We start from the raw sequence: 27,176 nt of genomic DNA, 5'->3' as shown, positions 1-27,176 counted from the left end.
GTTCTCTAAAGTATTAATTATGCCATGCCCTTCCCTTGCTTAAGATCCTCTGATGACTTCTCATTACACTTAGACTGGATTACACACAATTACCTCAGTGCATCTCATCCTTGACGACCCCCGTTCCTTACTGTTGATGAGACTACCACCACATCGGCCCCCTCTCTACCCCCGGTAGACTTCAACTCATTTCTATGCTGGGACCAGTGGATTGATCTTCTCTACCTCCTCCCTGATTTACTGCTCTCCTTCTCTGAGACTTCCCCAGAGTAGCTATGCCATTCCTTCCCAAAGACAGCTCCATTTCATTTTCATCATCATTGATCTCAGCAGCAGCGGAGATGATCTTGTCTGTTGCCTCATTTCCTACTCATGGTTTCTCTCTTCCCAACAGACTGGAAGCTGCTCTTGGACCTGTGCTGGCAGTCTCCCCGGTTGATGGATGGATGTGACCTTCTGTCAGATCGCTTTACTTGTGAGTTGGGAAAAAACACTGGGGAAGTTGAGACGAAAGATATAACCAAGTCAAAACAAGTATGTGGATCTGAGGGGTTTGGGTGTCATTACTGTGAGCTGCTGGGACATAGGGAGCACAGGTGAACACTGGCAAAGTTCACGGTCACCTAACAACCTGAGGGGTTTCTTCTTGTCAATGAGGGTTATGTAACAATTCATTTTCTTTTCTGCCTCAACTGCATCTCTACTACAATTAATGCCATGATATGTGAAATTTTACTCAGAGACCGTTTTAAAATCTAACAACGCTATTGGGATTACTCTAAGTGCTTCGCCACATTTAGTTTTCTGGCCCCCTGTGGGTCTTTCTATTTTCTATCTGCATTTCAGCCATCTTATTGAAAGTGTCCCTGTTTCAAGGAGCTTTGGCACTTTATTATCTGTTAGAAGTTGGAGTTATGTAAATAAGGAGCTACAACAATAGAACATTCACAGCCCCTGGCACAGCATGAACATTTCCACAACGAAAAGACGGTCTGGATGTAGCGATTCAAACCGTAAGGGCGCGACGCCTTCATCCGTTCTTTTATTAGGACGCCCAGGCTTTCTTACTTCCTGAGAGCGAACAAATAAACAAAATACCACCACAAAAAAGTTCAATTGTATTTAGTTACTAATACCGAATTAAATAACAAGTAAGGAAGCTGGTCCTGGGGTATAAAGTTGTAACGTAAAATCACTCTGGTTCAAACCTCAAGCAAGGCGAGCCTGGCACTCATTCACACCTTGAGAGCTGTTTGTAAGGGGTCGCTCCAAGGACGAGAAGGGCTCACGCTTGTTTCATCACAGACCAAAGTGATTTTGACAGGAGATATCCAGTGTTCTGTTCTAGACAACTAGGTTGGGTCTGGCGCGCCTGCGCTCTGGAGCGCGGGGAGAGCTCACCGTGGTGCTGATCTTGCCGTTCTCCGTGGTCATGCTGTCCCGGTGATGCAGGTGCGCAAAGGGCTTGGCGGCCCCCCAGGACTCCAGGTACCGGGTCATGCGGACGGAGGCCCTCATCTTGGCTCCATCGAGGGTGTGGCGAGGTCTGAAGAGGTGAGGACTCCGCCGTTCCCCCTTGGGCCGAGAAACGAAGCATTACACACGGCAGACCAAACGGGTGGACCTTCTTCCTGCTCCCTCGCCCCAACTAAGCGAATTCCTCCCACATCATCCCCTCACTCTCTGCGACGCCCGTCCTCACTCCTTCATTGTGACTGGTTCCCAGTGTCACAAGCTGCTTGAGCGGAGTGATTCCCCCCCCCCCCCCCCCCCCGGAGAGCAAACATAACTGTAGTTTAAACTTAGGAAAAAATAATAGCCATTTCCAGTTTTATAAAGTAAATTCTTAAACAAGATAGGCTGATCTGCTTCAACTGTTTCTTGATGATTGTGGTTTCCTAAAGTGACAGGTGTTAAGAGACTGGGGCTGTTTTCCGATGCTAAACGGTCTTACTCATCCGTGTTCTAGTGTTCGTTGCCTGAACACGATGTTCTTTGTATACATTTTTTTTTTATTCCTCCCTCTGCCTATCACCCCACAAGTCTTCCTGACTATCACATGTCTGTCTCTAAATCAACTGTCAAGTTAGCTGGAGGGGTGTCTCCAAAGCGCACCTGGAGTTTCAGGAAGGCAACCACGAGTCAACATCCATACACTTGATCTTGTTGATTTTGTGCTACTAGTTTTGACAGTTCAGAGGTGCTTCCTGCTGATATACTGCATGTACCAGCTGTGTGACTTGAGAGAAGTTACATAACCCCTAGGAGCTTCAGATTCTTAGTCTGTAAATAGCAGCGACACACATTTGGCAGGAATTTGAGAAGGGCTACGAGAAATGAGCGCTCCGAGCCCTTGCTCTGGCCTGACAGTTGGTGTGAACACAATAAGAGACAGCTCCTAACTCTCTGGGTAGCTTGGATAGTTTTCCAGGTAATGAAGGATTTTATTGCATCCAAGTTAACCATGTCTCTACATACACGTACTTTACATGAACGTATCTATGACATTGAGTGGTTAATCTTTCAGAAATTTCTTCCTTTCCTTCTTCTTCTATGTTCATCCTACTTCATCTCATTAGATTTTTATCATCTTAATTCCTGAGAAAAACCTTTTCTCCTCATGTAATTTCCCAATTGCCAGCGTGGGCACACTGAGGGACTTTCAGAAGCATCGTCGACTAACTTATACATTGACTAACACATACAACCTGTCATACAGACAGTAATATATCCGATAAGCAAGCACTTTTTCCAATGGTTTCTATAATGTTTTAATTTTTTATTATAAAACATGTTCTATTATTAAACTGCCATATGCAGTTAAAGTAATTTTAGAGGCAAAGACTAGTAAAACATTAAACTGATTCATGACTAAAAACACTTACCTGTATCAGTAATTTGCCCTTTTCCCTTTTAATCACAGAAGTCATAGGCTAATTATAGACTCTTTACAGAACTGACCTTGGGGTTGATTACAAAGTAGGTTTTCACCAGGTGCTGTTTTAAATATGGGTCTCTGATATCCCCATCTCCTTCCTCCACTTTATAAGCGCCATTCAAGTGCTCCAAGGTGACAGAAGAAATGTGAACACGTCTGAAATTCCATTTCAAAACCAGAATCAAGATAAATATGGATAAACATGAAGATTTTTTAATTTATTTTTGATTTCAGAAATAATAACTTCTCCCTCCCCACAACTTCCCCCATGAAGGAAAGGTTGTATAAGGCTGTATGTTCTTGGTAAAATTGACTGTAACACAGGTTTACATTTTATTAAACCGGGCTCTGGACAGATGCTCACAGCCTCTGTGAGATATTAACATTTGGACCTTCTCTGCATTTACAGAAACCTGCATGGTGAGTGTGGTGAATTACAGCAAATAGAAGTCGATCACATTGAAGTTTTGAGTGTAAGGATATTTTCAGAGTATGCTGCTCTGTACACAAGTATGGATCACTTATTTCCATGCTTCCCACCCTTCTCCAAATTACAGCACTTGCATTAAAATCCTCGTCTGAAATACGCTCTTCCAGCCACAGGTGGCTGCTACAGCGTCTTCATTTCAGTATTACTGGTTTCAGAGGTCCGGGTCGTAGAGAAATAGTGCCTATCTGCACTGCATTACAAAACATCTTTCACTTTGGGGACTATTTATAAATTTGCAAATAAAAATAATTTAGGATCTGATATCCAGAGTCTTTGACCATGGGTCGTGGGGTGGTGGAATTGAGCGCGACCTGAGAGTTCAAGTTTATCAGATTAACGTTAAGAGGTCCTCTGGAAAACAGTGTGGAGGTTCCTCAGGAAACTAACAACAGAACTCCCCTATGACCCAGCAATAGCACTGCTAGGAATTTACCCAAGGGATACAGAAATGCTGAGGCATAGGAGCACATATACCCCAATGTCCATAGCAGCACTCTCCACAATAGCTAAAACATGGAAAGAGCCTAAGTGTCCATCAACAGATGAATGGATCAAGATGTGGTTCACCTATACAATGGAATACTACATGGCAATGAAAAACAATGAAATCTGGCCATGTGTAGCAACATGGATGGACCTTGAGGGTGTTATGCTGAGCGAAATAAGTCAGGCAGAGAAGGACAAATATCATATGTTTGCACGTATAGGAGGATTAGGAGGAACTTAACGGAGGACCATGGGGGAGAAGAAGGGGGGAAATGGTGGGGGAAAGGGAGAGAGGCAAACCATGAGAGACTCTTGAATGCTGAGAACAAACTGAGGACTGATGGATGTGGGGGGGAGAGGGGATGGGCATGGAGGAGGGCACTTGTGGGGTTGAGCACTGGGTGTTATATGGAAACCAACTTGACAATAAACTCTTTGTAAAAAAAAAAAAAAAAAAGAGGTCACCGGGCAGGGGTAACACGGGATCACAGGGGCAACAGAAGCCATGAGACACTGAGCAGTCAGGCCCTTGTTAACCCCTCGCTGGCGTGACTTCTAACCATGCGGACGGCGGGAGGAGATACCCAGTCCTGCCTTACCCAGGGACCCCGCCAGCTTCCATGTGATTGGCCAACGTAACGTCATGTGACCACACGTCGTACTGCCACTTCTGCAGACCAATCACGCCGCAGAGGACGTTCCCAGAATGCACTCCGACGCGCATGTTGATGTCCACGCCGGTGGCGTCCCTCACTTTCCTGTAGAGGAGGAAGGCAACGTCACTTCCGGGAACGCCCTCTTCTAGAATCCTGGAACTCTTGGCCAATTTCAGGGCATTTTTATTTGCTCGGAATTTCTCAGGCTGTTGGGAATACAGTCCTGGCTTCTTCCTGGGGCAGAAGGTCACAGCTCTGAGCCAGGAGAAAGGGCTTTTCTTCCTGGCTACTCCAACCCTGGACCAAAAGCTCCCACGCGGTGGCTTCTACACACACCTCAGGCCAGACTGTCGGCACTGATGAGCGTTTTGGCTGCAGCTTCTACTTTTTCAACAAATATATGTATCAGGCACCGGTCACGTGCAGACACCTGCTCCGAATTTCCACCCTAGACTCGTGTGACATCGCCTCCTATTGTCAGAAATGGTCTGAGATGCCATATAGGATTCTGGCACTTAGCACAAACGTACATCTCCAATGCATATTTTCTGCCGATAAGAGACAAGATGGCTGATTTAATGAGCCTAATAATGACTTCATCCTGAATAGGAATATAACAAACTAACCATGACTTTGGAGTGCTTCAATTGTGCACATTCTTTAACAACAACAAAACTCCTTGAAAATTTTAATAGTGCGTAAGTTGTCATTAAAAAGAAACTAACTTTAGGGGTGTCTGCGTGGCTCAGTCGGGGGGAGCGCCAGGTCATGACAGTTGTGGTTTGTGAGCTGGAGCCATGCCTCTGGCTCTGTGCTGACAGCTCAGAACCCGGAGCCTGCTTCAGATTCTGTGTCTCCCTCTCTCTCTGCCCCTCCCCCGCTCATGCTCCCTGTGTGTCTCTCTCTCTCAAAAAATGAATACACATGAAAAAAATTTTTAAAAAGAAGCTAATTTTAAAAAATCATTTGAAAAATACTTCAGGACCCTAAGAGCAACTCATTTACAGAGACAAATGAAGAACTTCTTTTAACGGCAAATGGAAAAATGCTTGTTTATTTCTGCCAGCTAAATACATTTATCAATTAAAATATTACTGCAAGTACAGGGAGGTGTCCCTCTGTACATGGAGAGAACTGCCCCAGAGGAAATGTGGAAGGAAGCAATGACGTTGATTGCAACCCAGCAGAGAGAAGATCACCAGGTGTGGGCTGTAGTAAATAAGCATCGTAAAATGACGTAGCCTGGATATCATCTTTCCATGATAAAATGACATCATTTGAGCAAGCTAAAAATGGTAAGAAATGGATCCAGTGTAAAAAGAAATGGTTTCCTGTGAAAAGAATCTAAAATGATGTCCCTGCCCCTCCCCTCCCCTCCCCTCTCTTCCCTTCCCTTCCCTTTTTCCTTCCTTATTATCCTGTTCTGTTTCTTCACGAAACCGATCACAACCTATTTGGTACTAGCAATTCATACAAATTCTTCATTTCCATCCACATGATGGGCCAGAGCCTCAACATGCCATTGGAGAGCCACGCCCCATCCCTCCATCCTCCATCAGCAATGGCTGCCTAGGGACTATATGGTCCAAAACTCGGCCTGTGCTCCTGGTGGTCCCTCTCTGCTCCTCACTGCCCTGAGCCTCTCTTTCCTGATAAGGCACAGGTGTATCACGTGGCCAGCTGGCACTGTTCTTCCATCAGCGGCCTAGGCATGACCTCATCCGGAAAGGCCTTCCGCTTTCTCCTCAGTTGATGTGGGAACCCCACCTCTGTGCTCCAGTCTCTCTAAGTACAGTCCAAACTCCCTACCTGTGTCCACACCTGCTCTCAGAGTATCAGCCCCATGAAGACAGAGACCTGGGCTGAGTGGTCTGTATACCCATCAGGGGGTTCAAGGTGTAGTACAAACATAGACACTTGGTATAAGTTTAATAATCGATGCTGGCCATTTCTGAAGGATTTACTGTGTTTCTGTCTTTGGGGAATAATGATCCTGAAAAGTTTATCGTAGAACCTATCATTGTTCTTAAGATTTTCTGTTATTGAGACAGAACAGTTCCAACCACATGGCATTTCTGTTGACCAACTATGGTCGGCAAAAAGTCGGGAGGGAATAAGAGGTTCGCTGACACAGTCCGTGGTTATTAGTCATTGTTATAGAACTGACTCATGAAAGGTATCACTCTTTAAAATGATCTCCATGTCCTTGACGTCTTTTTTAGAAAAATGGTTTGTTCAGGGGTTCAAATGAATTGACCGACCAAATGTTTTAATGGATTTGGATGCAACCTGGGTGATCTATAGAAAAACACTGAAATAGTTGCTTAAAGCTTGCAATAATAGTAGACCATCTGGGTGCCTGAGACCAATGGCTCAGTCAGTTTAGCATTTGGCTCTTGATTTTCACTTAGGTCATGATCTCATGGTTCGTTGAGTTCAAGCCCTGTGCATGGAAACTGCCTGTGATTCTCTCTCTCTGCCCCTCCTCTGCTCATGCTTCCCCCTGCCTCAAAATGAATGAATGAATGAATGAATGAATGAATAAACAGACTTAAAAATTACAGTGGACAATTTTTTCAGTTTAAGAGGAACCTTCGTCACTTATAAAGTCAGGGCCCTGCGTACTACTTTTCTGATTAAAAACAGTTTATACTTTAATGACAGGGGGAAAAAAAATCTCTCTAAGCCTTGGGAATATTCCAAACCACAGCTAATGAGCTTTCCCATGGTCCTTAGCTAACAGAATGAGGTGCTGACCAGGTGTGGAGGTCCAAACATGGAGGAAAAATACAAACAAATGTTCTTCAATCCATGTTGCTTATTCCTACGAAAAACCTGAGATAACATAGCAAAATTCCAAGTGCAAGTGTACCCTTTCTGTCCATCAGCGTAAAAAATTAGAATTCTTGTATTCATCCTCATCTTATGGTTCAATAAGTGGGAACAGAAATATTTGCCCTTGTAGGTTAGAAGAACAAAGAATTCCTGACAATTGCTGAGATACCCTCTCTTTTTCTGCCCTTTATTGGACATGCAACAAAATAACCCATTACTGATTATTTTGTCAAATGCATATGAGCTGCACAGATGATCTATAACAGAGAGACCACGTGGAAGCCCGTGGTCAAGGAGTGGCAGCTCACAGAGAGACACAACCATTGCCTAATTTGAAGCTTAAATTTAGTTTATAAGCAAGAGTTCTGGAAAGTCTCCTCAAATCTTTTAACGGCACTGAGATTCTGGACACGTGAGATAGGACTTATACATCTATGGTGGATGGAGGAACAAAAGCGATCTATACATACAGTGGGATCTTATTCCACTATTAAAAGGAATGAAGTACTGACACAGTCCGCAACGTGGATGAACCTTGAAAATGTGATACTATGTGAAATAAGCCACACTCTAAACAACAAATATTGTGATTCCGCTCATAAGAAATAACTAGAAAAGGCAAATTCATAGACAGAAATGAGAAAAGGAGCTCGGTGCTGAGAAGACAGAAGAACGGGAGTCATTGCTTAATGGGTATGAGGTTTCTGCTTGGCATGACAATGAAGTCCCGGATGTAGACAGTGGTGACGGTCGTCCACATTTTAAATGTGCTTAAGGCCACTGAATTGTACATGTAAAATTGTAAAAGGGCAACATTTATGCTATGTATATTTTGCCACAGTAAAAAGTATAACAGAAAAAAATTACTGATGAACTGGTGACATGCAAGTGGACAGCATGTAAATATTCTTTCTCCAAAAAGCTCTTCAATGTGCTGGAGTTTGGGAAAAATAGCAGAACTTGAAACAGTTGATTCAGAAGCAGAAATAAAATTTCAGTGAAAGGGTGGATCATTCAAACCAATATATTACTCACGTACACAATAAGTACATTTGTCTTTTATAAAGTCTTTCCACATCAACTGGCAAAAGAAATCCAGAAAAAATGCTTTCCTCCGTTAGAACCCATTTCATCCCGTTTTCGAAACTAACACCGAGTTTGCTTTCTGGGGTGGGTTACAAATTTGAGAAAACCTATTGGCTTTACTGAGTAGATTCACTTCCATGGTCTAGACCCATGGTGTCGGAATTAGTTAATTACCTTGGAAACAAGGTAAAAATATTTTTCGTGTCGGAGAAGACACACGAGTTACTTATGGGGAGAAGCAGGAAGAACAAGGTTATTCGCACACAATGTATTCCGGGTGGGAAGCAGAGGCCACACGGGCTAGGCCTTCCGTCTTCTCTCTTCAGTCCCACTTAATTCATCTGCCTCCCAGTGCTCTTCCGTCCACAGTGGTCAGAGCTTGGGATCTGGATGCCTGAGGCTTCCCACACTCAATGGAGGCAGTGTAGGCTTCAGTATTTATTCCCGGGAAAGCCACACACAAACCTTGCGGGCCACCTCATCACGTGACCAGCAGACACGTGACAGCTTGACTTGTTGCTTCCCCACTGAAAGCCCCACTTACTCTAACTCTGAGGCAAGGAGATAGAACATCTACCTTACTTCCTGTCCTGTGTAGACTGAAAACATGTGGAGGATAGGGTAGCATCACTTGACCAAAATAGGCAATCAAAAAACCCAATAAACTAAAATCTTTCAACCCTATAAACAACAAACAAGTGCTTTTACCATTTAGAAGAATATTCTGGCTTCTACCAAAGGCATTATGAGAGTACACTGTGGGACTTTTTAATATAAAACATTAACTTTATACCTTACACTTTTATCTGGTATTTGTCACCTATAATATTATTCTATGTAAGTAAATTTTCTCTAAAATTATGATGAAAACACACCCTATGGATATAAACTGAAATTAAAATTTTAGAACTGAGCATTTTTGACTAGATGCAATAATTTTGGACTGGATTTTTATATTAACTGCAGTCTGGCTCTCCCTGGCAACCTAGTTTCACCATACTGTTTGTCAGAAATTGTTTGCAGAAAAGTTTTGAATCATTACGTTATATGCCTGAAACTAGTATTACACGGTATGTTAACTAACCAGAGGTTTTTTAAAAAAAAATTATTAAACTTTTTAAATGTTTATTTATCTTTGAGACACACACACACACACACACACACACACAGCGTGAGCAGGGGAGGTGCAGAGAGAGAGGGAGACACAGGATCTGAAGTGCAGGCTCCATGCTCCAAGCTGTCAGCACAGAGCTTGACGTGGGGCTCGAACTCAAACCACAAGATTGTGACCTGAGCTGAAGTCACACGCTTAACCAACTGAGCCACCCAGGCGCCCCTAAATAACCAGAATTTAAATAAAACCTTTAAACAAATAAGTTTTTTGTCTCATGATAAGCACAGACTTCTTCCTTAAGTTCAGAGTAGATATTTAAGTTAAAAAGAATCACTTCTGAAACCACCCAAACCATCCCTGCACGTAGATTTCTATCTTCGTCTTGCTGTCATCTAAGGCTAGTGCTAACCGTGCACTTAGAAAAACAGAACAGTCGTGAGTGAGAATTCTAAGTCGAGAGTATTAGACAGTTACAAAGGGTCCTATTAAGCGTTACACTTACTTTATGGCTTCACACATATCCAGCCCCATTTTCACACAATTCTTGGCATGGTTTGGGAGAGATATGGGGAGTCCGGACACACAGTAGTAGCAGTCTCCCAAAATTTTTATTCTCATGCATTCATTCTCCTGGAAGAAGAGATCAGAGAATTGCACTTAGTGCCGACATAATGGTTTAGATTTTCTAAATTATCATCAGGTGCTAGTTCTACTGACAGGGGGTGGCAGTGACCAGGGTTTGTGGGGACAGAAGTGACCAGCGGTTGGGTTTCCCTTCATCACCCAACAAAAATGAGTCACCCTCACCCTCATTTCCTTCTTGGACGGAGAGAAAAGCAGAGAGAATGCTCTGGAATGATTTACATGTAACAGCAGCAGAAGAGTATAATGATAAGATCATTCTCTTCAGTCCAAACATCCCAAATATTGACGGTGAAATGAAATATTCCAAGCAAAGTAAATGATGACCAGAACTTGACTGGAATTAGAATTGCATGTCTTTTCCTACTATGCTCATGGTTTTCTTTCTTTCATGCTTTTTTTTTTTAATGTTTATTCAGTTGAGAGAGAGACAGAGAGAGAGAGAGAGAGAGCAGAGGAGGGACAGAGAGAGAGGGAGATATAGAATGTGAAGTAGGATCCAGGCTCTTAGCTGTCAGCACAGAGCCTGGTGTGGGGCTCGAACTCACAGACAGTGAGATCATGACCTTAGTATGAAGTTAGACGCTTAACAAAATGAGCCATCCAGGCGCTCCTTTATTTCTTTTATTTTATTGTTTTGTGTTATATTTATTTAAAAACACTTTTAACGTTTATTTTTGAGGGAGAGAGAGACAGAGTGCAAGTGAAGGAGGGACAGAAAGAGGGAGACACAGAATCCGAAGCAGACTCCAGGCTCTGATCTGTCAGCACAGAGCCCCTTGTGAGGCTCGAACCCACAAACTGCGAAATCATGACCTGAGCTGAAGTCAGATGCTTAATGGACTGAGACACCCAGGCACCTCCTCATTTATTTAAAAAAAAATTTTTAATGTTTTTATTTATTTCTTGGAGAGAGAGAGAGAGAGAGACAGCGTGAGCAGGGGAGGGTCAGAGAGAGAGGGAATCACAGACTCTGAAACAGGCTCCAGGTTCTGAGCTGGCAGTCAGCACAGAGCCCGACGCAGGGCTTGAACCCACGATCGCGAGATCATGACCCAAGCGAAAAGTCGGACGCTTAACCGACTAAGCCACCCAGGTGCCCCCTTCCTCATTTATTTTAAAGCTGAAGCTGATTCTTACCTGCAGAATATAGCTTCTGATAAACATCCCCACAATAAAATATGGTACCATCCAACGTGGCCAAGTAATTTAAAAGTTAATTCTGAACTTAGGTTAAACTATTTTGATACAAAATTGGACTCATTAGTTTTCTTGGCTCGGTTTTTTTTATATTATGATACTGAGATTAACTTCATTCATACGCATTAACCCTACATGCATTTCTAACTTCTCTAGTTATTTTATAGACTCATCCCTAAGGAAAAAAAAGAAAAAGAAAGGAAAAAGAAGCAAAAAATGAAGATATGCCAAACACAGATGCTGCTTCTTTCTAAACATGAACACAGGCTTACGTATAAACTGAACAAATCTGAAATAATAAAATGAACATAACATCTTGTTCTTAAGTGGGTGTTAGGTTTGTTGAAGATTTTTCATATTTCTTGCCTTGTCTGATAGAGAGTACACAAGTTAGGGCATGTTTTCATTCTTTTCTATGGGGCTATAGATGATGGGCTTGGTAATTTCTGATTATAAATATCATTAAGTAATAAAAAGGTAGACAATTAAGTATTCACAGAGCTTCTGTCTCATACTTCCTAAATAGATATCCTGAACCTTGAAAACACCAAGTTTAATGAAAGTGAGTTTTTGCTACACATGGCCAGATTTCATTGTTTCTCATTGCCATGTAGTATTCCATGGTATAGATAAACCACATCTTCTTGATCCATTCTTCTTTTGATGGACACTTAGGCTCTTTCCATGTTTTAGCTATTGTGGAGAGTGCTGCTATGAACATTGGGGTACATGTGCTCCTATGCCTCAGCATTTCTGTGTAGCAACATGGATGGACCTTGAGGGTGTTATGCTGAGCGAAATAAGTCAGGCAGAGAAGGACAAATACCATATGTTTGCACGTATAGGAGGATTAGGAGGAACTTGACGGAGGACCAAGGGGGAGAAGAGGGGCGGAAATGGTGGGGGAAAGGGAGAGAGGCAAACCATGAGAGACTCTTGAATGCTGACAAAAACTGAGGACTGATGGATGTGGGGGGGAGGGGGAGATGGGCATGAAGGAGGGCACTTTGGGGATGAGCACTGAGTGTTATGTAGAAACTAATTTGACAATAAACTATTTGTAAAAAAAAAAAAAAAAGAAAGTGAGTTTTTGGCATTCTTCTTAAAGATCAGTTCATTGTATATATATATGTTGGATTTATTTCTAGGATCTTGATTCTGTTCCATTGGTCTGTATGTCTGTTTTTAATGCCAGTGTCATACTGTTTGGAATTTTGTGGCTTCACAATATATTCTGAAATCAGGAAGTGTGATGCCTCCAACTTTGTTCTCCTCACTTCATTTTTTTTTAATTTAATTTAATTTAATTTTTTTATTTTATTTCTAGGAGAGAGAGAGAGAGACAGGGTGAGCAGGGGAGGGTCAGAGAGAGAGGGAGTCACAGACCAAAACAGGCTCCAGGCTCTGAGCTGGCAGTCAGCACAGAGCCCGACGCGGGGCTCGAACCCACGAACCGCGAGATCATGACCTAAGCGAAAGTCGGACGCTTAACCGACTAAGCCACCCAGGCGCCCCTGTTCTCCTCACTTCAAATTGCTTTGGCTATTTGGGGTCTTTCGTGGTTCTATATGAATTTTAGATTGTTTTTTCTGTTTCTGTAAGAAAATGCCCCTGGGATTTTTAGGAATTGCAGTGAATCTGTAGATGCTCAGGGTAGGAAGTACATTTTAACAATATAAGTTCTTCCAACCCATGAACATGAAATGTCTTTCTATTTATTTGTGTCTTTTTAGATTTCTTTCGTCCAGGTTTTATAGTTTTCAGCATACAGGTCATTCACCTTGGCTAAGTTTACTTCTAAGTATTTTATTCTCTTTGATACAAATGTAAATGGGACTATTTTCTTCATTTCCTTCTCAGATACTTCACTGTTGTATAAAGAAACAGAACCCATTTTTGTACACTGATTTTGTATCCTGCAACTTTACCAAATTTGTCTGAAAGTTCCAACAAATTTTGTGGACATTTAAGGGTCCTCTACACACAGGGTTATATAATGCAAAGAGAGCTAATTTTACTTCTCCCCTTCTGATTTGGGTGCCTTTTATTTCTTTCATATATGTCTTTATTGTGTTGATGTAAGTTTCCTCTATATGTTATTAGTTAAGAGGTTTTTTTTTTTATGTTTATTTATTTTGAGAGAAAGAGAACATGCACGTGAATTGGTGAGGCACTGAGAGAGAGGGAGAGAATCCCAAGCAGGCTCCACACTACTAATGCACAGCCTGACACAGGGCTCTATCTCATGAACTATGAGATCATGACCTGAGCTGAAGTCAAGAGTCAGATGATTAACCCAAATGAGCCACCCAGGTGCCCCCAGTTTTTAACATGAAAGGGTGTTTAATTTTGTCAAGTCCTTTTTCTGCAACTATTGAGATGACCATGTAACTTTTATCCTTCATTCTGTCAATGTAGTCTCTCATGTTGATTGATATGTGTGTTGAACCATCCTTGCATCCCAGGAATAATTCCAAATTCGTCATTGTGTACAGTCTTTTTCACGTGCTGTTGAACTCAGTTTGCTAAGTGAAATAAGCCTGACTTCGTTTAGGATATCCAGAGGATAGAGAGGGCACAATCTCACTTATATGAGGCATAGTCAAATTCACAAAAGTAGAGAGTAGAATGGTGGTTGCCAGGCCTAAGGGAAGGAGAAAATTGGGTGGTGTTGGTCACAGGGTACACAGTTTTAGTTACGTGAGATGAGGAAGGGCTAGAGATCTGCCATATAGCATAGTGTCTATAGTTAACAATACTGTGCTGTATACTTAAAACTGTGCCAAGAAGGTAGAACTGATGTTAACTGTTTTAATCACATCATCATCAGTCAGAAATAACGAGGGCAAAAGGAGACTTTTGTATATGGTGGATTTGTTTATGGCATAGATTGTGGTGATGGTTCCACATGCTTCTGGCCAAGCTCATTACATGTTATATAGCAAATATGTATGGTTTTTTGTATGCCAATTATACCTCAATAAAGTGGTTAGAACAATTTAAAAAATAACGGTGAATGACCAATGATTTTGAGTTCCTTAGTTCAGTTATATGCTTTATGCAGAATTCACTCAGTTGGTTGAGCCATTTGCTTATGATGCTGTCCACTTCCATGTTATTTAACCATGAAGCATGAACTGGTACCAAAAACATGCTCCCTCTGCGACCAACAGTTGATGGACCAAGCCATCCTAGGCTGTACGCTCGTACTGCTTGGACATTCCTTTGTTAAAATCATCAGAGAGGAACAAGAAGTCACAGTACGTACTTCTCTTATGAGCAAAGAATTCTGTCTTCCCTAAATTCATATGTTGAAGTCCTAACACCAGATGCCTATGAACTTGACCTCATTACAGATATAATTAATTACGATCAGGTCATACAGGAGTCAGGTGGGCCGCTAATTCACTATGACCGGTGTCCTTATAAAAAGGGAATCTACTGACACTGGGACTTGCACAGAGGGAGAATGCCATGTTAGCACTGGAGCTATGCTATCCACCTGCCAAGACTGGCACGGTTCTGTCTAATGTGACAAAAATCACCCTTTATTAATTCAAACTTTTAAGATATTATTCACATTTTAAACAATCTCTAAAAAATGAGTATCTAGGGGCACCTAGGTGGCTCAGTGGGGTAAGTGTCCGATTGCTCAGGTCATGATCTCACAGTTTGTGAGTCTGAGCCCCATGTTGGGCTCTGTGCTGACAGCTCAGAGCCTGGAGCCTGCTTTGGATTCTGTGTTTCCCTCTCTCTCTGCCCCTCCCCTGCTCGTGCTCTGTCTGTCTTGCTCTCAACAATAAATAAACATTAAAAAATAAGCATCCAAAAACCTCAACTTTTTCCTTTGCTTTGGTAAAGGAAGAAAGCCAGGCTACACTCTCACTGGTTTTCTAAAATCCCCAGTGAGACCTCCCCCCCTGGCCCCAGCCATGGCCTGTCAGGCATCTCCCGTGGGGAGGCTGACCCAGAAGTGACTCTGTGAACACGAACATGCCACATTTATCCCAAGGAGGCTTGGATGCAATGTTCTCTATGGTTTAAATATGAGGTGACTCTTGCAGCGAACTAAATTTGGGACCAATTCTCTCTTCCGTATATAAATAATTCATTGTAATAAGCATAATGAAGTATTTTTTTTGCTGGAAACATTTCCAAGAAAGAATGAGGCTGACCGGTAATGTGTTATGAGATGGAAGTAAAGGGCTGGCAGGGATGAAAAAAATGTTTATCGCTCTTCCTACAAGGAGCCCTAATGATCCCAGCAGATACGCAAGTTGCAGTATGGATTTTAGATTACCTGTTGCCATTTCCTCTGTAAAATCCCCATCCATCAGCTTATGAATGGCAAATAGTGAACTTGCATTTCTGTTCAAGGGGCACAAGGGTTAATGCATATAAATGAGACAACAGTAAATAAAGGGCTTGGGTGGAAAATGGGCGTCGTATACTAGGGGTTCTTCCGGAGTGCTGGCTACATGAATTACAACTGGATGAGTGACAACTGGTTGAGAGGCATTCACGTTTCCAGCTCCTGTCATCGAAATGTCTAAAAAGAGAAGCTTAGAACAGCACAGAGAAGAAGGATGTGCATCTTAAATCTTACCACCTTGAACGCATTCACTATATGGGTGCTGAGTTCTGTGTAAGCACAGGTTTTAAAAATAGATGCAAACATGCTAATTATGTGCTACGACACTTCTCATCCCCAAGAAAGGGCCGAGACTCATTAGGGCGCAAGGGCAAGTATACCCCATGAATGTGTAAACACCGTTCCTAAATAGTGCACTCCGAGAAAGCAAAAGGTTGATAAGGGGCCAGAGGAAAAGTAAACCAAGATTTTATAAATCCTCCAAGTGGAAGGGACTCACTAACACTCACCTTTGCAATCTGATCGAACTTTCCAAAGAGCTCGTTCAGCATGTGGACCAGCTCTCCTGGGGAGCAGTCACTGGCCAGCCGGGTGAAGCCAACGATGTCCGCGTACAGGATACTGTGGAGCAAGAGGGGCAGCACGTGCAGCTTTATATTTGTTAAGAAGTGATGATGCTTTTGTCCATTAAAAGAGTATATAGGTTTTTTTACATTTATATTTATATTTCTCAAGAAAAAATGGCATCTCAACAGATAGGAAATTCATATACATTTTGCTAAACTTTCCCATTAAAAATGTTTTCATGGTGATGAGTGTTTTAATTAAAATGGGAGAAGAAAAAGTCACTGGATGCAGTTTATCCATCCTAGTCCATTCTCACTGGTCACGTTTATTCCTTCATGGCCAGTCCTGCACTCCCCCCTTGGTTCATGTGGTATTCGCTCTGAGAGTTCATTACACTGGCCTAATTCAAATATCAATGGACTATGCTTCTGTTTGAATTGTTACATGCATTTCCACGACAGGAATTCCTAAAGTAGAAGAAGCAAAATAATAAAAGCAAACTCTTTTTACCGAGTCAAAGAAAGTAACAATTGTCTTAAAAGAAAGACTACTTAACAAAAGGTTCTGACTCACTGACTCCTTCCCAGGATGAAGCAGACACGGTCAATCTCCCTCGAGCTCAGAGTGTAGTTGGGGTGATGCATTAAACAAATAAGGACACCAGCAATGTCCAATCACTGTGACAATAAGTGTATAAAGGAAAATAGAGGGTGTAAGAGATAACTGTGTGTGTGTGTGTGTGTGTGTGTGTGTGTTGGGGGGGACTAGATGGTGAGGAGGCCAAGAAAGTCCCTCCCAGGAAATGGCAGTGTAGCTTCCTTTCATGGGATGTACACGCTGGTGGCACAAATGTCAGATTCCTCAGTGTTGAGTCTCTGTTTAGTTAAACTTCAAGGGTCAGGAGAGGGAAACACAGCACCAGAGTGTGCATTCCAATGTTTCAACACAACACCATACTTATGATTTGTGTAAGGGCCTAAGAAAGAAGTCTAAATTTCCTGCTGGCTGTTTGAGATTCAGGTGATATGGTTTAAGATGTATCCCGAGGCAAGAATAGCTACTACTTCATCCAATGGGTATTGGGATGGCCACTATTGAAGCGATAGAAAGTAACAAGTGTTGTCAAGGGTGTATAGAAATTGGAAGCCTTAGGCATGGCTGCTGGAAATGTAAAATGGCATAGCCACTACAGCAAACAGTATGGTGGTTCTTCCAAAAACGAAGCTGAGTGACCATATGACCCACCAGTTCCATTGCTAGGTATCTACCTGAAAGAACTGGAAGCAGGGACTTGAACAGATATTTGTACATCCACGTTCATAGTGGTGTTATTCATAATAGTCAACAGATAGAAACAAACCACGTGTCTGCTGACAGATGGATGGACAAGGAGATTATGGTATATCCATACAGTGAAATATTATTCAGTCTCCAAAAGAAATGAAATCCTGACACATGCTATAATATGGATGAATCTTGAAGACATTATGCCAAGTGAAATAAGCCAGACACAAAAGGATAGATACTGTCTGGTTCCACTGACATGGGATCCCTAGAGGAGTCAAACTCTAGAGACAGGAAGCAGAGTGACAGAGGCTGGAGGGAGGCGAATGGTTACGGAGCTCCAGTTTGGGATGAAGAAGTTCTAGAGATGGATGGTGGAGATGGCTGCAGAAAAATGTGCAAGTGCTAATGCCACTGCCACTGAACAATTAAAAGGGTTCAAACTGTGTTAGGTCATGTATATTCTGCCACGATAACAAAAATAATGTGGCACCAGCCAGCCTGATCTCAGGCAAATAACAGTGGATCATGGCTATCAGGCCACACTCTGCTCACTGTGCAAACACAAGGCTGTTGGCTTCACCTTGGAGGAAAGACTTGGTCCTCTGATGAGCACAGATTGGGGGAGAATGCTCTCTGGTCCCAGAAAATTAGGGCTGCAGGGGTTTCTGCATTCTCCCCATGATCAGATAGTGCCATCAAACCTTCCCTGCTCCCCCCATAGCACCTTGTAGCAGTGAGGATCACAGACTCTGAGCCATGGTCCAAGAGAGGAAAATGAACTCTACTAGCTCAGAGAAGTGTCTAATCCAAGGCAGCATTGGGAGGGAGAATGTGTGGATGGATGGCTGAACCCACTTCCCTCTTGTTGACAGTGCCTTGTGTGGTCATGCCTTGTAGCGGGTTAAAGCACCCCAAGACAGGGTGGCTGGACATGTCTCACCATGGCCTTAAGTGACTTGGCAGCAGGGACATTCAATATAAGCAGGTGATCGTGATGCCATGTGCAAAGGGTTATTGTAGAGGAAGCACAGTACTCTGTGGGTTCACAAAGGTACCTGACCCAGACTCTGACCAGATTTTCACTTCAGAAAGATCACTCTGGCTGCAGCAACCTGGAGGCAGGCAGGTCAGTTAGAACCATGTTCCATTAATCCAAAATGGCCCCGTGGAAGGTCTATCATCAGGGGAAATGGAGAGAACTGAACAGATATGGGCAATATGTAGGAAAGAGAGTGAATGAGGCCCAGTTAGCGATCAGATGTGGTGGGTGGTGTGTCTAGGAGATGGAAGCATCAAGGACAAAGGTCCAGTTTCTGGTTAAGCAGTGCGGCACAAACCTAGCTCTGAGCAAATGAAAACAAGCTTGTAGGAGAAGATGACTAGTTCAACTTGGCTTGTGTTGAGTTTGATGGCGGTGTTGGTGGAGCATCCAAGAGGAAAACATCCATTAGGTAAGTGAGTAGGGAAATCTGTGGTTGAGTTCTGCATCTTAGCAACATGTAGATGATAATCTATGTCCCAGGCAAGAATTGGATAGAACATAGAGGAGTTAGAAGAAAGCCCTGAAAATACTCACTTATACAGAGATGAGTTTTAGGGAAGAGAAAATCACAAAGAAGATGGTAGGGGAAAAAAAAAGAGTACAATGTCATGACATCTAAGTCATGGGAAAGTTCTTCAGGTGGGAGGGCAAGGTAAACTGGACAACCATGTTTACCTGTCAGAGATAAAGACGCAGGAGTTAAGTCATACTGTGATCTGGGAACACGACAGTTGATGGTGAGTTTGGCAGGAATGGGTTCTGTGATCTGGTGGAGTTGGAAGTCAGAAGGGGAGTATTGGAGGAGGGAGAGAAAACAAGGAAGACTAGTCAGAGAGTAAGGAAAAATCCTTCTAGAATCTTGGCTATGAAAGGGATAAAGTGATAGTTTTTCGGGATTAGACGGTGGTGTTGGATGCCAGGACCCATGTTTATTTTCAAAGATGGGTTGGGTTTGTGAATTTTGCAGCAGTAGTGGAAGGTGTCACACATACTGAGGATGGGAAGCTACTGATAGCTGCCACCCTTACATCTAAAAATTCCTCTCCTCCTCATTATTATAAACATTCTCATCACATTAGAGGGTAAAGAGCTAGTATGTATTACTAACAGAGAATAAACATTTTGTTGAATGAATGGCTGAAGCAGAACTAAAAGTTAACTAATCTTTGCTGTCTACACCCAAATAATTCTCATTAAAAAAAAACAAACCTAAAAAACCCTCAGGTATTGCCTGGACTCAATGTAATATCCATTTACCATGTCTGCCTCTTTGCTTATGTCTGTCCTGTCCTGGATGAAAAAGTCATATGTTTTCATTTTTCTTATAAAAATAATTGGTACTCCATGCCATTTACGTATGCTTTTACATTTTTAAGGTTTAGGTATTTAGTTACTTTAGTGTCCCAACTGTACTTTATAAATTTAAATTTAACCCAACACTGCAAACATGTCCTAGACAATCTCTAACGGCACTCCTTTGCCTCGACCGACCAGTGTGCTAGTCAGCTTCCAAGATGGCGCCAGAGAGCCTCACCTCCTGGTACTTACATTCTTGTACTGTCTCTCCCACACTGCCTAGGGGTGACCTGTGTCATCAAGAGGATGCTGAAGACATTCGAGAAATGGCTTCCAAAGCCTAGATCTTAAAAGAATTGCAGCTCCCCGCTCTGACTCTCTCTCTTGGATCCCTTACTCTGGGGAAGTGAGTTTCCATGTGGTGAGAACACTCCAGCAACCCGTGAACAGGTCCAGGGATGAGGAACTGAGGCCTCCAGCCAACAGCTGGGATAAACTGCAAATTATCTGAGGAGTCACCTGAGAGGCAGAGCCCCAAGCAACCCGCCCGATGGTGAGCCTGAATCCTCATGAAAGAGCGTAAGCCAGAGCCACCAGGCTAAGTTGCTCTTGAAGTCCCATACACAGAAACTGTGAGATGGTGTCTATTGTTGTTTTATGCCACTAGGTCTGGAGAAACTTGGTTACACAGAAGTTGCTAACTACGTCAGACAGCATGGGACCCTTCATCAACTGCCTGAGGCTGGTGACATGGTCACTCATTTTTATAGGTCTCTCTGTTCCTGGATTGTATCACACGTACTTAAAGATATTCTGGGTTTCTGTTTAGATACAGCTGCATTTATCACCATATGCTTTAAATTCTCCATCCATGATGTACAAATATTTCCCGAGATAAGAGAGATATTGCTGATCTGGGGACAGCTATGTCTGGAAAGGCAATTTCTAGTGTTAATACACCACGTCAGATACCGTGAGAATGTTTCTTCTTTCATTCTTTAGGTGAAACACTTAAAAACTTGAAGGCAAGCCAGTGTTTTAAATAATCTTACTCCTTAACATGTGTGAATATTCTTGAAATACATTTTTTTTTAATCTCTCAAAATGGTAAGGACTAAAAAAATTTTTTTTTACCCCCGATTCTTCATTTATCCAATGCTTCCTTAGTTCCTACTGACATGCAACTTTTTTCTGTGATTCCCATCCCAAGATGCATTTCTCATCACACATTTAGTTCTGTGCGTGCTTGGGCCACGTTTAACACCAGCCCTACACGGCTATTCTAAAATCTGGGGTCAAACTGAGATTCTTCTTAGCAGTGTATTTCAACTGCAGTTAAGTTTGTTTCTTGATAATGAACTTCAAAAATCCTTGACTTGCAGCAGCTAGACTGGAAGCAGGATCTTGCACTGGAAAGAGTCTGGGCTTGAGAGCAGAAGACCAGTTAGTCAATTGCTCTGCAAATTGTAGTTGGGTTTGTGGTTGTTGTTCTCAAACTATCGAACAGGGTGGATGGTTAATATCAAGGCAGAATGAATGAGAACAGATGCACAAGTTACCTACAGAGACGACCTAGTGAGAATAAAAAGCACCACTGTGACATAACTGAATGGAGGTAAGGATAAACCCCAAAGGAGTGGCATGAGGAACAGAGGCAGTGGGGGAGTCAGAGATCAGTGAGGGACTGGGCCCCCGCATCTAGAAGGGTTGTGTCCTGCAGCTGGGAGACAGGGAGCACGGAAGGAAACCCCTACCCCATGCTGAATCCAGTGAGGGTCCGCACTGTTCCTCTCCAGAGCTAAGGGAGAAGGAGGCCTCTCCCGGTTCTCCTTCTGGACTTCCGTCCCATGCTGATAACGTGCTGGTTTTTCAAGCACTGTGATTTCAGGAATGGCTCCCTGGGAAGCAGACGGGACTGTGGCAGCCTTGGAAAGCAGGAACTTTCACTATCAATGCATTAAGGTGCCTATCAGTCCCCTGTGATATGGGTCACTGGTTGGCCACACCCCAGAAACCCATCATTCCTGACGGACAGGAAGTGCTAGATTCACTGAGGCCCTGGCCCTGCCAAGCTCATCTGGAGGAATCAGTTCTTCTACCAAGAGCCCAATGACCCTGCCTTCAGTCTTACTACAGTGCCGAGTGTGCTGGGCTCTGGGGACGCTATGAGATCGGACCATGGACTTCCTAGAATAAGCACCCGAGAGACCACCTCTCCCTCTTTTGTGAAGGAAGGTCAGCCACAGAAAGCAGGGCCATGACGGACAACGCGGTTTGATACAGTGAAGAAAATTCTCTTCACGTGGAGGCCCTGGGAGGCAGCAGAAGGCAGGGTGCGGTGGTCGCCATGTTAACAGTTTCAGGGGAGACAGGACTCAGGAAGACTTGGGCTCCCAGTGAACCACATCCCCAGTGTGGCGGACAGGCCCCCAGCCTCGCTGAGGAGCAGGATCAGAGCAGCATACGTACCTCACATTCGTGTGTCGCTTGACATAGAGGTTGTGAAAGTTGTTCGTGTTTTCCATTTGGCCGGCTTTGGGGCCCTGCAGCCTCTGGATGATCTCAGCTTTCATTTCCATGGCTATGTGAGCCGGCAACAGGGAGAGCAGGAGCCGCTCCTGAGATGAGGCATGGGAGGAAGACCAAGAGATTTCAAATCATTAAGGGGCCATCCAAGCAATTCTGGAAATCACCACTCATCTGTCCAACAAGTTAACATGGATGGTAGAAATACATATTGAAGAAAAATCAAAGTTCCTAAGGTCAGCGTGTGTTATATTATTTATTACTTATTGATTGCTAAGTATGCATTCTTTGGAGTAGAGAAAAAGAGGAAGGCAAAGTTATTTCCCCCACAGATATTATTTATCTACTTAGATTTTAAAGTAGTAAAGCAGAAACGATATAAAAATGCCACAAGCCAACGGTCAGTCTAAGATAGAAAACACTCATTTTTGCCTGCCTGTTCATTTGAGAGATAAAGGACAAGCTTTATTGCATTTCAACAAATATTTCACATTTCCTATTAATGAGATAGTCAAATATTTTCAAATATCTCGTTTCCTCTGTGATGACCATTCAATACCCGTTAGCGATTCTAAACTACTATAAAGATGGAGTAGGAAATAGCATCTGTAAAATGTCACGTATAAGAGACTACAGGTGGAGCACAAAGAAATGATAAAATAGGCGCTTTTCTTGTGTTTTTGGTCTTTAAAGACAGTAAAAAATAGCATATGGTATCACACTTATTTTATTTAAAAATTTTTTTTTAATGTTTTATTTATTTCTGAGAGAGAGAGACAGTGTGAGTAGGGGAGGGTCAGAGGGAGAGGGAGACACAGAATCTGAAGAAGGCTCCAGGCTCTGAGCCAGCCGTCAGCACAGAGCCCGACACGGGGCTCGAACCCACAAACCGTGAGATCATGACCTGAGCCAAAGTCGGACGCTTAACCAACTGAGCCACCCAGGTGCCCCAACACTTACTTTAATATGTACTTCTTTTAGAGTGGCATTCTCCCCCATTCTCTTTAAGCAAAATATGCAATACTCTTGAATGAAAGTATTACAGAAGAGCATTCTTTGAAAGTTTATGTTCACCCTTAATTATTTGAAACATTAATTTAATGTAGAAAATGCCATATTCTTTAGGTATTGTGCATTTAGCCACTGATAGCTGGTGTTGATTTAAAAACATTTGTTGAATGAAATAGTTTTTCTATCTGGTACATTTTCTGTTTCTTTCTTAATTATTATTATTTTTTGGACAAAGTGGTGAGAGAGGAGTGGGGGAGGCCAGGGGAAGCTGGGCTTTGCTCCCAGGTTTACAGGGCTGGTGTCCCTCTCTGGGCCATCCCCCAGGGCACATCATTTTGGTGGCTGCTGGGAACATCCGCCGCAGGAACAGACGCCAGGATGTACATCCTGATGCACATGAGAAGACCCCCATTACAGCCCACCTCCAGCCTGCTCCAGTCAAACACAGGTGCAAAGCCAGCAGGAGACCGAGTGGGCACCTATGGTGGGGATCTCGGTGCCTGGTACAGTGCTTCACCAGGAACTGGCATAACTTGAGTGCTGCTCATTTGTCCAGGCATTCATCAATCTATTCACCCAGTCAGAAAACATCCATCATTGCCTATTAAATGCCAGGCCCCATGATAAGCACTAATGGTAGACACAAAGAAGACTGAGTCAACATCCCCGACACTGTATTGTTTACAATCCAGGAGGGAACCCACCCATAGCAGACTTGCCACCAATGAGGCTAGAGGAACAGGCTGGTGTTCGAAGGAAGCCACATGCCTGAGATCTGGGAAAATAGAAGGGAAACTAATAGTCCAGGAGGACCTGTGATTCATGTGAACCAAATGAGTCAAAACAACACCCCTATCTGATTAGTACTATTACCAATCTCCTTGCAAAAAGAGGCAGGTAGAGGGCAAGGTGCTAACAGTTGTCATAATATACATGCTGGTACTAGCATGCCAAAGGGAATTTTATCAGTACTAAGAGATTACAAAGGCACTTTTTATTTAATAATTATGTTCTTACTTTTGTTAAATTCTTCCCAATGTTTCCATTTAAATTAACAAAATAGAGAAATCAAGTTTTTAAAAAGTTAAATGTCCATATATGCAAAAGGGAAAATATAAAGTAATATTGATTGTGTAAAATAATGAGAATAATATCTTGGCTGGTCTAAAATATCACATGTATGAAATACACAATGGCATGAACACTAAAAGTGAAGTGGCAGTAAATGGAGTTAAAATGTTCTGAGGTCCTAGGATTATATGGGAAATGACACAGGTAGTTTATACTAAACCACAGGAAGTCAAGAATGGAGGCAATTTCCACATTAGCAACAAAGAGGGAAAGAATGTATGACTGATAGGCTAACAGTAAAAATGTGAAAGAAATTCCTATTAATTAAAAATAAGTCATAATGAAGAATCAAAGAAAACTTAAAAGCAGAAAATAAGTCACAAAATGGCTCCTGTCAGCTTATTCAATCAGAAATTACATTAAATGTAAATGAACTAACTTTTCCTGCCATCTTGGAATCTGCTGGGAACAGGACTCCTGAAAAGACAAAAACGTCTGGAAGGCTGTGGTCCAAAGCCACTTTTGCTGGCTTTAAGTGGGATCTCCCCAGAAGGAGCACATAGCCCTTCTTAAAGTAGGTGTTTATGCTTGAGATGAACCTGAACTCTATCTAGGCAAGAGATGTGCTGATGTATACAGAGCACACAGTGACCCCTGGTGGCAAACTGAACAAAAGCAGAGCAACCTGGGAAAAAGGAACTCGTGCTCATGAAACACTGGCATGGCTCATGCCAAATTCCGAAGCAAGCTTGCTGCTAAAGCCATTGTGATGCCGAACCCCCCAAGGATTTAAACTAACTGAGAAGTAAATAAATGAAGGTGTAGATTTGTTCTTTTGTTTAAAAAAATGTAAATGAACTAAATATTCCAGAGTCTGTGACTCCCTCTCTCTCTGACCCTCCCCTGCTCACACTGTCTCTCTCTCTCTCTCCTAGAAATAAATAAAACTTTTAAAAAATTTAAAAAAATGAACTAAATAGTCCAATTACTTGACCAATGCTACCAGATTGGATTTTTATTTAAAAAAATGTTTTTAATGTTTATGTATTTTTGAAGGAGAGAACCTTTCCACCAGAAGGTTGGAAAATATTGAATTCAATCATGAAATAAAAAATCACGTAATGTTTTGGTTTAGTAAAGAAACAGGTAGCCCCACAGAAAATGGAGCCATTTGGAACTCAGAATCCCAAGAAGCTATTAATGACATGAAAACAGATACTCACAAAGGAGTTGTTATATTAAAAATCTATTTCAACAAATAGGGGAAAGCCAGTGAGGGACAAGTGAAATGGCCATCAGCAATAATCAGGAGGTCTGTCTGCTCATACTCTCAAGGCATGAACAGAGCATCCCTGGGTGAAAGTAAAGGGAGGCACGTTGCTCTAAGATCCCATCAAATCTCTGTCATGATCACAGCAAGCAGACATGGACTATAAATTTGTTAACTCTTAAAACATTAGTAGGAATGTTAGCGTGTACAATGTAACAGATTACAAATCGGGGCACCTGGGTGGCTCAGTCAGTTAAGCGTCCAACTCTTAATCTCAGCTCAGGTCACAATCAAAAGGTTTGTGAGTTCAAGTCCCACATCGGGCTCCGTGATGACAGCATGGAGCCTGCTTGGGATTCTGTCTCTCCTTCTCTCTGCCTCTACTCTGCTGTGCTCTCTTTCTCTCAAACAGAGAGAAAAAAAATTAATGGATTATAAATCTGGACTTAGGCTATCTTTTAAGAAATCACAGTAGAATCTGTGTGTCCACAGAGATGTCTGGAGATTGGCTTAATTAGATTAGAACCAAGTTTGTAGTCTTTCTGATGGGCGCTGGAGGACTGGAGAGCTATGAAAAAAATAAAACTTACGACGTCACAATGCTCAATTTGTAGAGTTCTGCTCTACCATCTTACGCTGGTTACCAGCATGCGTGTGAATTCTGTATAGTCTTCTGCATAGAATTTAAAACAATCCGTAGACTTTCCCACCATTTATACCTGCTTCTAGCCACACTTCTCAGCCAGTGCTGTCCTGTCCATGTTTCCTCTGCCTTCCCTGGAGGCCATGTGCAGCTTACGGTTTCTTACATTTCTTGTGTCTCAACCAGTAAGGAAATAACTGATGGATAAATACTCCAGCTTCTATACCTGCAGCCCTCAGTGAGTGGGAAGATCTGAGCATGATCCATGCTTCCCTCTGAGGATCTCCAGCAGAGTTGAGCCCCAAATGCCACCAGTGGCCCCTTCCAATAGCTGACCTCCCTCCCTGGTCCACTCCCTCACTTTGCTACCTACAACCAAGTCCCAAAACTGCATGATTATAACCAGGTCCTTGTCCTAGCGTCTGCATGGGGATAAAACCTCTCTGAGACTTTTCCAAGCATCTTCTTTCATATCCTCAGTAATAAGAACAGATTAAACCCGAAAGCTCACAGAAGTAGCCTTTCCTGAAGGATGGAGTCCATGAATAAGAGAGAAGAATCCAATATAGTAATTCTGTTTCACGCCCAGAGCTTCATTTAATGACCAAATGTAAATTACGATTTTTATTTTAGACTCAAATGTA

General features: G+C 42.6%; 1 protein-coding gene across 1 annotated transcript in view; it reads right to left on the bottom strand.

Annotated features, from left to right (window-relative positions):
• The window catches only part of ADCY2 (adenylate cyclase 2), a gene marked incomplete at its 5' end in the record, with an annotated part of 137,973 nt that extends 115,344 nt beyond the window's left edge, over positions 1 to 22,629 (bottom strand). The window contains 6 exons of the mRNA XM_039223317.1: positions 1,402 to 1,575; positions 2,962 to 3,094; positions 4,514 to 4,672; positions 10,108 to 10,235; positions 16,329 to 16,440; positions 22,481 to 22,629. Coding sequence (XP_039079248.1) covers positions 1,402 to 1,575; positions 2,962 to 3,094; positions 4,514 to 4,672; positions 10,108 to 10,235; positions 16,329 to 16,440; positions 22,481 to 22,629 — 855 coding nt within the window. The remainder of the gene's footprint in view (positions 1 to 1,401; positions 1,576 to 2,961; positions 3,095 to 4,513; positions 4,673 to 10,107; positions 10,236 to 16,328; positions 16,441 to 22,480) is intronic.
• Positions 22,630 to 27,176: the final 4,547 nt, after the last annotated feature.

The sequence above is a fragment of the Hyaena hyaena genome, unplaced genomic scaffold, assembly GCF_003009895.1.
Source record: "Hyaena hyaena isolate Hyena2069 unplaced genomic scaffold, ASM300989v1 scaffold_1324, whole genome shotgun sequence".
Lineage (NCBI taxonomy): Eukaryota > Metazoa > Chordata > Mammalia > Carnivora > Hyaenidae > Hyaena > Hyaena hyaena.
This window is presented reverse-complemented; position numbering and strand designations above follow the sequence as displayed.